Source organism: Lates calcarifer, linkage group LG9, assembly GCF_001640805.2.
Source record: "Lates calcarifer isolate ASB-BC8 linkage group LG9, TLL_Latcal_v3, whole genome shotgun sequence".
NCBI classification, from domain to species: Eukaryota; Metazoa; Chordata; class Actinopteri; family Centropomidae; genus Lates; species Lates calcarifer.
In genome coordinates this window covers 10,169,178-10,182,562 of record NC_066841.1, presented here as the reverse complement: position 1 = coordinate 10,182,562, position 13,385 = coordinate 10,169,178, and the positions used below count along the sequence as shown (strand labels likewise).

Sequence of the window (13,385 nt, the reverse complement as noted above, 5' to 3'; positions counted from 1 at the left end):
AAACATGAGAAAGACTATCAGTTTAAAACAAGTGGATTAGTTGTGATACATCTCTAAAAAAGAACAAATCAGCAGCTGGTGGTTTAATGCCTCACCCTACTGCTACAGTGATGCTCTTTAATACAACTCCTGTAGCATTTGTCATAGCCTACCACTAACCGATAACTCATCATGACTTGGATGACTGAACCTCAAAGGAAAGGTTCACAATTTTTCAAGTCTTCCTTTAAACAATAATCAGGTGCACATATGCACATCGAAATAGGTTTATTTGCTGTAACCGTTCCTCCATGCTGGCTGCTAAAAGATCCCTTCCTAATGTGCTTTCAAAGTCAGTGGCATGAGACAAAATCCACAGTCCGTGTTATGTGCAAAAATGCTGCTTGATTTAACCAACTCAGACTACTGGAGCCTCATATTAGCTGCAGATAAACACTGAAATATATTTTTGAACAGAACAGCAATTTTGTCCTCCATCACAAGCATTTCAGGAAGATTTCCTCATCTATTCTTCCAGTATTAATAGGAGGAATTGTTACAGGAAGCAAAGCCTGTTTCAGTATTCATACGGGCACCTGTATATTGTGTGAAGACCTCTGTACATTCATTGATGAAACCAAAAGAAAGAAATGCACTGTAAGGATTAACTCCAGGCAAAGGAATATTAACATCAGGAGTGCTAAACTGAGACAATTTACACAGGTGAGATGATGTGCTTGCATTGCTCATTGCTTCAGCTACATTCACTGTCACTGACACAGATGGCTCATGTTACCAATCTGAAAACATGGAGTGAATCCTTATGTCTCTGCTCAGTAAGGATGAGAAATGAGTTAGGGCCCAAGCTTTCAAAACCTAATCCGCTAGCAGCCCTGTATAATATAACAGTGGAGGATCGCAACCCACTTATATCACCAAACAGACACAGGCCCCACTGTGATGGAGTTTAATAGGTAATTTCACCTCCCAGACTAAATGCAAAGCCATGGAAACCGTAATGAGCTCTATGCTGGAGAATAGAGTAATGGAGTAGTCCCTCAGCACCTGGTGCATCCCCATCATGCTTGTACTAAAGTCTAATGGCACTCACTGGCTCTGTCTGTCTGGATTTAGGGATTTCATTTCCCACCTCTCGTTCTCAGGGTCGATGAGCTCCCGGATTGTATAGACTCTTGCTTTTTCTCAACTCTGGATTTGAGCAGGGTTTAGAGTCTTAGAAAAAAACAGCATCCTTGTCACCACAAGGTTTGTACCTATTTACATGTACATGTGGATGTATGGAGCGCCAGCTCTCTTCAAGCACCTCATGGGCTGATGGCAGCAGACAGGAGCTGCTGTTCAGGAGTCTCTGAAAAGAAACGCATGCGGTCAGAAATTATTGTCAGACAACAGCCCGGGACCCGAGTAACTGATCGCTGACTATAGGCACAAGAGGACATTGGAGAAGCTTAGAGAAACTCTCTGTGAGCTGCTTCTGTGAACTGTACACGTAACATTTAATCGCCCCTATTGTCCCCTGACACATGCAGTCAACTCCTGGATGCTTTGGTGCAGGATGTGTCACAGTTAGCAGCCAGAAGAACAAATGTACAACATGGAGGAGAGGGAATGTTTCATGATATGTAGTTTGCTGCTCATTCTTCCTCTGTTCTGCCCCTCAATACAGGAGGGACATCACTGTCATTCTGTGGTTTATGAGTTCACAAACACTTAAATTCAAAGTGAATCATTAGTCTGGATTTAGGGATTTCACTGATGTGAGAAGTACTGTGGCTGACTGTCTCCCACTCCTCATGCTGGTGGTTTGGGGCGAGCTGGTCCTCGTCTATACAGCGTCAGCCCTGGAGCTGGACCCATTCCTCTCAGTCGAGGTGTCTCACTGGTATTACAAACCTGCCTCCAGCATAGGAGGTGATTTATAGACCAGCGTTGTTTGTTGTAGCACCGCTACAGCACAGATGGTTGTTTCACATACTATCAGGATTTGTCACATATTCTTTATATACTCAAAGTAACTGGGTTTACAAGAGAAGAAGAGAAAAAGAGGAAGCAAGATGACAGCACAAAAGCTGCTTTGTCAGTGGTACGAGTAGACTTTTCTGCACTATGCACAAGAAATAAAGAGCAAACACACAGTGGATATGTTTCTGAACAAAAGAAGGAATAAGAACAGCACAGCGCAGCTGCTGGTTTAGCAGATGTTGTCCAGTACAAAGACCTAGATGCTCAGGTCAAGATGTGGCTTATATAATTACTTATTACATGTGTGGTCTGATGTATTATCTTCTTATACTGTAGAAACCATATTCTGTATTCAAATCTCTTTTTCATTGAATTATTAAACCAAGCCTTTGTTGGGGGCAGTCAGTCAGGGGGAGCCTGTGTGAAGCTTTAGCTGCAATTCTCATGTGAAACAGAGGATGGTAATCCTCAAAAAAATGAGTCACCAACTTGTCATTTAAATAAAACTCTTTTTTTGGGTTATAGCCATGCAGTTGACCTCCATATATTCCTGTTTACAATGGAGCTTTTTTCTTTTAAACTAACTGGATATTTAGTACAGCTAAAGGGCTGCAGCTGTGAAAACACAAACATGAACTGTTAGTGTTAATACAGCTGGAGCTAATTGTCCAGTGCAGGGATCAAATGAATGAAAAAGAGACTGCATTTATGGTGACTCTTTGGATGGTGCTATCACTGTCAGTCTGTTTAAGTGTTGCCAGTATTTTTTGGCTTTTGAAGGCTACAATTGCACAATAATACACATTAAACGCCCAATTTTGGAAGTGGAAAGATTTTTTTTGCAGTAGAATATGATTTTTCTTGCCATTGCTTCATTTATTACAAGAAAAATCTCTGCTTACCTGAATTACTTTTAACCTAAACATGACTCTCTGACTGAGAAACAAAGTCAAGGATTTCTGTCAGGCCCCTTTCCTCTATTTTGTGTATGCACCATTCCTTCTTGAGCACCTTCAGGCCATCTGGAGCTTAAACAAATTAGATTTGTGAGCACTTTGCCCCCCCCCCCCCTTTTCTCTGTGAACTGTTTTATTGGTGGAGCTTCTTGGGGGCAGCGCAGTCTGGAAGTTTAAGCATTACTGACTCAATTCAAAAGGAAGTAGGAGATTTGGTTTCTGTTACCTGCAATAGCTTTCCTGGAGATCCCATGTCAGAGTTGAGAGTCAGGGACATGTCTTGTTCCCATTGCCCTCCACCTATTGGCCTAGCTGCTTATTTAACTGACCACACTCATCCAGCTCTGCGCCCCTTCACACTGTTCCCCTGCAGTTTGTTCTTCTTTTCCTCCCCTCATGGCAGATGTGATCTTCTCCCTGCAGCCCTGAAAGCCTTCATTTTCCTGGTGAGGAGGCACTTTATTTAAAACTTAAAAATATCAGAAGTTTTGTGAGCAGTCATGCAAAAAAAAAAACAACAACCAAAGAACAATATATTTATGCTAGAGCAGCGTTGCTTTAGAGCTGTGAAACAGGGCCCTACTTTATCATTTTGTGTTGACTACCTAGAGTCATATGTCATCTATTTGAAATGAACCACCTGCAAACTGAAGCTACTGCTTGTTAATCTTTGTCATAGATAAGTTTAAGTCTCACTGCAGATAAAGTACCATTCATGCAGTGGATTGTTGTTTCCTCTCAGTTTCAAGGTCATGCAAGGTTTGCTCGTGCTCTGTAGCACTTTCGAAATTTATGTGAAGATTGAATACAAGTGACAAAGTATCTGAGTGATAACTTGAACATCTTCACAAGTTGTTTTTTCTGTCTTTGTGTGCATTTTATTTCCCTCCCTGTCGGTAACACAGGTTGGGTGCTTTATGGTGGGGTGGGTTAAAGTTTAATGACTTTGTGATAGTTACATATTGAGAACCACAGCGAGCCTATTACCTATCAACTGCTGCAGATCGAGGCAAACGCACACAGCAAGCAGCCTGTTGCTGAGGCCCCCTGAGAGAAATCAAGGTAAGACAGAAGATTATTTTACATGTTTTGAAAGGTTAATTTCAGTTATTCAGGTGATACAGTGTCTGTGGAAAATTAAATTTAAACAAGGATTCTTCCATGTTGTTTTACTTCACAAATTGTCACTTTAACTTTTAATTGTTGAAGTAACTTTGTACTTAGAGATGTGAAGGCAGGCAACAATTTTGTATAAATGGTTTGTGTACTGTAATGTTCAACAGAAGCTCTTTTGCTCTGCAACTAAATCAATTCACTTGCCTGTTATGTAATCTGCTTTCATTCCTTTGACAAACCAAAAAATCTGCATAACAGTAGGCTTTAGGGTTTGGAGGTATTATTAAGCTAAAATAGTCACGGCTTTTTCTTTTTTGTCTTATTGGCTACAGCCAGGAGGATATACACTCATAGTCAGATCATCCCACATTTACAAATCTGTTCTGCAGTATAATGTATGATTCAGACAATTAATGTGTTAGCACAATAATGTAGAGGCATATTGGCTGGCAGAGACCTCAGTACACAGCAGTCCATAGCAGTTGACTATGTAACTTCTGTATAACAGAGCAGTATAGTATGTTTTCATCCTTACATTTAATCTACCTTTATTTGTTAATTCTCCTTATGCCAGATAAGGGAAATAATTTTGCACTGTAACACCTGTCGTTATTTGCAGTATGTGACAATTAAACAGCTGTCATTAGGTTGTATTTAATGTTGCCTGTGAAAAAGTTTTCTGGATTTTTTGGGATTTAATGTGAACATGCATCTGAAAATAGAGTTGACATGAAACTCACTACTTCTGTTTTCCCACACAAGGAATATTATGTAGTTTTATGTACTATTTCTGTATTTCAATATAAACCTCTAAGGGGAAGTTTCATATTGTTTCAAAGTTATGGATTTTTATTGATTCAGTTGATAATCCAGTATTAATGTGATATTGAATCCTTTATTATATAACATGATGTGTAATTCTGAAAGTCTGAGTTTACAGAGGGTTTGCTTGTGCAATTAATTTTCATACATTTTAAGATACAAATAATATATTTTTTTCTCTTAACAGACATTAAATTAATTATTTATTGTTCCTGAAATATAATAATGGCCAAGAAGACAATAATTGTGGCCCTGACGATGCTGCTTTTGGCAGCAGTCGCCACTTTTGTGGGTGTCTTCTTTGGTGTGGGGCGGAGGAGGCAAAACGTGTATGTGAAGGCAGCTGTGGCAGCAGATGCTGGGCCATGCTCAGAGGTCGGCAGGTGAGAGCTTGCTTCCACAACTGATTATACTGAAAACAGACTTATACATGCATCCAAACATACAAAATAAACACAGATGCTTTTACATCGCTCGCATGTAAAGCCATACCCAATCACGCACACACTATTTAATTTATTTATTGTATGCTTCACCTGCACCGGGACTTAGGATCTTAAGTGTAAGACCTAATCCTCCTCCCCATGTATGTTTTAATTAATTTCACCACAGAGACATACTATTGAAAGGGGGATCTGCAGTAGATGCCTCTATAGCTGCTTTATTGTGTGTTGGACTTATGAACGCTCACAGTATGGGCATCGGAGGAGGACTTTTCTTCACCATCTACAACGCAGCGACTGGTACACCTTCACACACATATCCACCCCACATTCCTCTTTTGTTTACTTTCCCACCAACACAACAAACCCATACAACTTCCTGATCCCAAATGTATTTCCGTATTTGTGCCTTATACGCAGGTAAAGTTGAGACCATTGATGCAAGGGAGACTGCGCCACGCAATGCAACGGAGAACATGTTTGGGAACAGCACAGATTTATCCCAGAGAGGTAATGTTTAACCTTTGCTGTCAGACATGGAAATGAGCCAAGGGAAGCTGCAGTTAGCATTATTATGAAAGAGGATGGCTTCACAATAGTGACAGACAAAAGAAACACTAGTGTTAGAGTGTATGTTTAAAGAATTATACCAAACTCAAAGCTCAGGTGAAGTAGAAATAAAAACACTTTTTGGGCAGAAATTGTACCAGTGCCCTAAAATAATGTCTGAGTAACTTATGAGGCAATAATATAAGACACTGTTTCCTTGGTTTCTGTGGTAGGAGGGTTGTCTATTGCTGTACCAGGGGAGATTCGAGGTTATGAGATGGCACACAAACGACATGGTAAACTGCCTTGGAAAGACTTGTTCCAGCCAAGCATTGATCTTGCAGAAAAAGGTTTTCCTTTGGGCAGGGCACTTGCTTCTGCTCTGTCCAGACACAAAGCTACCATCATCAGTGACCAAGCTCTATGGTGAGAAACATCAACCTGAGTCAATGACTGAGTGTTTGTGGTAAAAAAAATCAGTGTCTGCTGGTTTGAAAGTAGCCTAAAACGTTGTCCATTACCATCTTAAACGATCCTCTCCTCTCTTTCAGTGAAGTGTTCTGTGGGAAAAACGGTGACGTCCTAAAAGAAAATGAAACCATTAAATTTACCGAGCTTGCGGAAACCTATAGGAAAATAGCTGAAGAGGGTCCGAATGCTTTCTATGAGGGACAACTAGCTCAGAACCTTGTGACAGATATTCAGGCAGCAGGTAGGATTTTTTTTTTGTCCAAGAAACCTTATACATTTTGTTTGAAGAGGCAGTCATCATATATCCTGATCCTGAAGCTCTTAATTTGCTTTTGTTTAAATTAGGAAATGGATGAGCATACATTATATAACCAAATAATGTGAAATCACATAATATATTATATACAGAAAAGCTGATTGTCTTTGTAACTAGCAATAGCAAGTTTCTACTTTGTGATTTATGGTGAATAAGTTCCAAAGTTGAGTCATCTTTTTAATCTAGACTTTCTTTTATAATCAAAACAGCTATTTGTGCAGATCAGATCATGTTTCTGTACCCACAAAGCAAAAGGATATTATCATTATCATCATTATTGGAACTGCCATTATCACTAAAAGTCATTTGCTGAAAGTACTTCAGGATATGTGATAAAATATGTAACATGCACCTCTCTCTGCAAATCTAATTTCCATGGTAAGAGGGATTTGTATTTCCAGTTCTGTCCAAGTGTGCATTCACAGTGTTTGTCAATCTATGTTTAGGCGGTATCATCACAATGGAGGATCTGAAGGATTATGTGCCTGTCTTGGATGAGAACCCTTTAAGGGTGAATGTGGGGGAGTACACCATGGCTGTTCCCAATGCCCCCGCTAGCGGCCCTGTGCTCTCGCTGATATTAAACATCTTGAATGGTAAGCCTTGATGCTTTGTCCAAAAACACCCGAGTGGGAGAGAATGTGCTTTAATGTGAGCTGCCTTCACTTCGTTCTCACAGAAAGACTTCACTTTGAGCAGCAGGATGATCTACTGTTCAGGAAATATACACTTAGAATAAAAATCTGTGTTGACCTTAAGTTACCTAAGAGGAGCTTGAACTATATTGAGAAACACTACATTTATCTGTAATATGACAACCACAGATATCATTAAGGTTGTAAACAAAGAGTATTTTTGAAACAATGTGCAAGTAATGTTCACGTTGTCAGATACAAACTTTGTGGTCATGCAAACAATGACCCATTGTCCTCTTGTCAAACAGTCAATGTTGGTGGGTTCAGACCATGACTAAAATCTTCTCCATCTTTTACTGAGTAGGTCAGTCCACCAGGTTGAAATACCTTCACAGATATCCATCTATCAATGATAACATTCATGGTCCAGAGAGGATGAACCATAATAGCTTTGTGATCCTACATTTTAGCATCACTAGCATGTCAAAATTTTCCAGCAAAAAATCTCACTCTACTGACCCTATAGTCACAAGTTTGGTACAGATATTCAGTTTCTAGATGAAGCATCCTAATGACCTGGTATTTCATGTAGTGCCACCAACAGGCTGAAATTTGTTGTTCAGAGTAAAATGTTTTATGGCTGTTGGCTGAATTGCCATGAAATTTGGTACAGACATTCAGTTACCACAGGATGAATAATTTTGGTAATCACTTTGGTGATTCCTGGAGTTTTCATCTGGTGCTATCATAATATCAAAATTTTAATTTGTCCTGTAACTTGACTCATGTGCAGGTATCTATAATAATGACATTCTTATCAGCCTAAGCTGTACTCTAGGTGTGTTTAATGGCAATTAGAAGATGTTAACGTGCTAATATGTTAATTAAGATGGTAAACATAGTAAGCATTACCAGCTAAACAGCACATTAGCAGCATTTAGCATATATATTCTATATGCTATAGAAGTGAAAAAAGATCAAAAAAAGCTCATATGAATAATGTTTGGAACATAACATGGGTCGTTTCAGAAGACACTGACAAATTGACTGGATTGTTGTTGCTGACACTAACAGATGGTTCCCTCAACATGACACAAAGCAATAAGCTGCTAGAATATTATCAAGTTTAAATTTAACTTCCCACAATTTAGAGAGTGAAGTTAAAGCCACTGAGGGACCTTCTCTCTTACCCTGACAGAAGAGCTTTTGTATCACTGAGGTAATTAAGATCTAATGATAGTTACTGTCTGTGTCCTCACACCTGAGAGCTCCAAGTCTGATCAGCAAAGTTCATGAACATATTATCAATCAAATCAAATCAATCAAAACCCTGGTTATTTTCATTATATAGTCATATATTATTTCTGTGTACACTGTTATCTGTCTGATTCAACTTTCTCCTGTGTTGGCTGGTTATAAATTTGTAACATAAATCCAAACTATCCATGCTGAAGACACTGTCTCACTGCTCTTCAGTGACTTTTCAGTACAGTGACAGTGTCTGCCTCTGAGGATTAGACGAGAAACTTCCTTCTGAAGTAATTAATCTCCCTGAACCTTCCCTTTCGTCTGACTGACCACCCACTCACTGTGCCCCCCTGCCTCGCACACTAACACTAATCTCACCAATTTACCTCTAATTGGACACAGTTGAGTGGTGGAAGCTTCACACACACATTTCAGTGACTTCCCAAAACTTTCATCCTCCTAATTTACCGTGACTCCTGTCTCTGTCGGACAGCTGAAACCCATCAAACCGAAACTCTCTGATTTCCCGAGCCTTTTCCTCGGGTTTCCTCTTGTGTCTGTCAGCTCAGGCTAATACCGACAGTCTGGTCACAGCAGCTTTTAGACTAAATAAAAACACAGAAACAGGCTGGGTCAAGTTTTAGGTGTCTCCTGCCCTACCTGAACAGCCATCTGAATGAAGACAGATGAATGAGGCTGTGGTTTAAATCAAGTTACTGATGATTGCTGTATTTTTTTACAGGGTACAGCTTGACGTCAGATAGTATGGAGAGCACAGAGAATAAGATCCTAACCTACCATCGCATTGTGGAGGCCTTTCGCTTTGCCTATGCAAAGAGGACCTTACTTGGAGATCCAAAGTTTCTGAACATTTCAGATGTAAGATCAACAGCTAAAGGGATGGTTTTAATTTCTGTGGAGTCACACAGTAACCTTTACCATGTTTTAAAGGGAGTGGTAGAGTGATACCACACAAGCCAGGCTCAAATTTGCTGCACAAAGCTTCACATAGTGGCTTTAAATAAACAGCACCCAGGTGAGAATAGTCACACAGCAGCTATTTGGCTATTTACACCCCATGGATTGCTCAGTGGCTCATTAAGCACATTCTTTTTTGCCAGTCATGTTTTCGTTGGAAAGAGTTGCTGCCTAAGTTATGTTCAATGGCAACATTGGCAAGGGAACATATAGAAGTTGTATGAAGTGGAGGATGTAACCAGTTTGGAATACATGTATACATATTCAGCTGCTGTATAGAGTGCAGTGTGAGGTAAAGAATAGCTGCCACTTTAATCCATAGACATCACTGACTTGTTCTAACCTTTCCCACCTGAAGACCCCACACAGAGAATAATTAAAAGCATGCAAGACTATGTTTATCTTTGGATAAGTTTGAATAATAATAATATTTCCCAGAGAATGAATCAATACTCTGATTTTCATTTATTTTTATGTCCAACTTTCTCCTCCAAAGCTCATCCAGAATATGACTTCAAGTTACTATGCTGATGAGCTCCGTACAAAGATCACGGATGAAACCACACATCACATGAACTACTACGAGCCAGAGTTTTACCTTCCTGAAAACCACGGGACCTCACATCTGTCCGTAGTAGCAGAAGATGGAAGCGCTGTGGCAGCCACCAGCACCATCAACCAATAGTATGACCTCATGATGCTGCCATGATAAATTTTTACCATCAACACTTGGTTGCATGTGTCTCTCTCTCCCCTGATGTCTCAATGATTATTTATTCTTACAGTTTGGGCTCCAAAGTCATGTCAAGATCAACTGGGATAATTCTCAACAATGAGATGGATGACTTCAGCTCCCCACACATCACAAACGGCTTTGGAGTGCCTCCTTCACCGAACAACTTCATCAGGCCAGGTTAGATTAAAACCAACACACACATAAACTTACACACACACATAAGGATCCTCAAAAACAGTGTAATACAGACTGGCTTATCAGCAGTAGGCTGATTAAAGGTCACGCTGAGGTCAGAGTGTTAGTATGTTTAAAGCTTTGGATCGTGTTTTTTGTGCACTGAGATTAAAAATACAAAGTCAATCAAAAGTATTTGACATTGTTTTAAACTTATATTGCCATTCAATTCTTTTAAAAGGGAAAAGGCCAATGTCTTCAATGTGTCCAACCATCCTCTTTGATAAAAACAACAAAGTTAAGATGGTGGTTGGAGGCTCAGGAGGAACAAAAATCACAACTTCCATTGCACAGGTACATCAGCTGATGCAGTACTGTAAAAATCAGTGTATTGTACACTGTGTTCTACTGTTAAGTATATTAACAATGTTACTCACTTCTTGACTGTTTAAATTATCATTAGCTGAAATGTTTGTTGTTTTGTAGGTGATTCTGAATGCACTGTTCTTCAACTATGATCTGAAAAAAGCCGTTTCAGATCCAAGGCTTCACAACCAGCTGAGTCCAAACACCACTGTAGCCGAGCCTGACTTTGACAAAGTGAGTGTCACAAAGCAAATAATACTGATATAAATGACTAATAGCAGGGCAGTGTGGTGTGTTGGGAAAAACCCTGCGGACACTGAACCTCTACACCTCAGTCGCGACTGACACCAAGGACAGTGTGTATTATATTTACCTTCAGGGATGTGCATAACGTAACAAGGAGGAAAAATATTTCAGCACTGCTATGGTGATACTATAATTTGTAGGCTGGCAAAACATATTATTATACTGTACATGGTTGCCTCTGATCACAAAACAAAGGCCAGTACTGACTGATTAATTTTATGACCTGTTAGAACAGTTTACATCCTAATATATCTTTTTCCTGTACATAAGCTTTTCTAATCAGCTGCCATTGTTCCTCAGGCAAAGATAAAAAGGTGCTGTAAAGATTTAAGTCCTATTGCTCCTCCTGTACAGTAGATATCTGAGTTTCTGATGACTCAATTGAAGCTAACACAGCTTTATGGTGCATGTGTTGTCTGATTCTAATGCAGTATAATGATTTACAGTATAATGATTTATAGCCAAAAAAGCACTTTAGCCTGACTTTAAAGAGTAATACCAATCCACACATTCCACACATTTAAAGGTGGTATTTTTAAGTTTTGCTATTGCTACATAGCCAACATTAACATTAACAGCTGTTTACAAAAGGCAGACCCTGGTTTTTCAAAACCAATCCATGTTTTTTTTGTCATGTTCTTTAAATACATTTCAGAAGAAGCTTAGCATACCACAACTCCTCAGTTTCCCTTGTTTTGCATGGAGTCAGTGTATCTTCATATATGCTCCTGTTTACAGAACGTCATGGATGGTTTGGCTTCAAAGAACCACGAGACAGAGTTTCTCAAATCAACAGGGGCCGTGGTGCAAGCGGTGGTTCGTCATGATGACGGACTTCACGCTCAGTCAGATCCGCGCAAATGGGCGTATGCTGCAGTGTACTAAGACCATAAACACACTTCTGATTATGCAGAGAGACTGTAGCGGCGTGAACCTTGACTCCAGTGGTACGAGCTGAGAGATTAGAGATTTACTAAGGAACCAGGAACCAGTGTCAGCTGTCTTGGGCGCCAGCTGTTCTCTCATTACATTAGAATAATGTTCATGTACTTCATAGCAACTCAGATAACACAACATGGACCTATTGCTTATGAACTTGACAACAAAGTGCCTCAGTGTGAAAGGACTTCTGACTCTGTATGTCTGCTGTATTTCTGTGTCATCTCATTTTTATGTGAAAAATAAGGAGAAGTAAGGAATGCAGCAGCCATAGGATATTATTTAAGATTAAAAGTATAGCCTTACTGTCATTCAGGCTTTTTTAAAAGTTGAAACTGAAATAAGAAAATAGAGATACCTGTAAATGTTGAAATCATTACTCACTACAGAAACAGTGATTTGTTTACACTGTGTCAGTCTTAATGTGTCTGATTTCTACCTATTTATGAAGCACTTTTATAAATCATCAGCTGTGTGAAGCTGTTTTCTGTTATTGCTGCCCATTAAATACATGATATGTGACTTCTACAATAATTACTAATGACTGAACTCTTAATAAAGGAAGTTTACACGTTAAAAAAATCAACCAAAACTAACAGGAAACTCAAATATCAATTTTCAGTCATTTAAAACTTTAACAGACTGTGTCTCAGTGAGACTGTTCATGTGAGGTGACACCAAACAGAGCGAGCAGGAAAGAGCTGTTGTTAAAATAAAGGACCACTGTATAACACATCAGGGACAAACAGTCCTACAGCACATACTTAATGACTTACAGTAATTTCCCACAACCCAGAGTGCAATGGCCTATAATGACCCCCATAATAACATTACAGCTGTTGCTGTTCACTGTCACCACTGGGATTCAGGGCTCTCCCTTTCTCAGCTGGGATGTTAATGTGTTACATAATTACTGAAATGCATTAAAGTGTAAAATTATAATGCCTTTATCAGCTTTTTGCTACAAAAGAATGTGATAAAAACAGTGTTGTAATACACAGTGGTCTGATATTCACAACACATACCAGACATACACTTATATTTAATTAAATGGTAATTTCCAGCATTAATGGTTTGTGATACTTTTGTCAGATTGGTACAGCACATGCTGCAAGTGTTTTTTTTTCCATATTTTTTTTCTCACATAACCACACAGTAACTAAGCAGACATACACTGCATGCGCCTTAGTTCCTTAGTCTACCAGGATGCCTGCAGAAGTAATATTAAAATAGCTTCAGCTGTGCTACCTTGTGTGGCTACAATCATTTTTAAGGAGAAGGAGACTGCAAAAGTCAGTAGTTAGGACTGGAATTTTCCTTTAAGGCCCAATTAAGCACAATCTCACTTCCACATAGTTATAATGGACT

General features: G+C 39.3%; 1 protein-coding gene across 1 annotated transcript; it reads left to right on the top strand.

The window, feature by feature from the left end:
- Positions 1-3,678: 3,678 nt before the first annotated feature.
- ggt1b (gamma-glutamyltransferase 1b) lies at positions 3,679-12,551 on the top strand. The gene is made up of 13 exons (XM_018671336.2): positions 3,679-3,980; positions 5,044-5,239; positions 5,469-5,599; positions 5,720-5,809; positions 6,082-6,274; positions 6,400-6,560; positions 7,082-7,231; positions 9,261-9,397; positions 9,993-10,180; positions 10,282-10,409; positions 10,648-10,760; positions 10,893-11,006; positions 11,817-12,551. Exons 2-13 carry the CDS (start codon positions 5,082-5,084, stop codon positions 11,961-11,963), a joined length of 1,710 nt encoding a protein of 569 aa, XP_018526852.1. The 5' UTR covers positions 3,679-3,980; positions 5,044-5,081; the 3' UTR covers positions 11,964-12,551.
- The last annotated feature ends 834 nt before the right edge of the window (positions 12,552-13,385 follow it).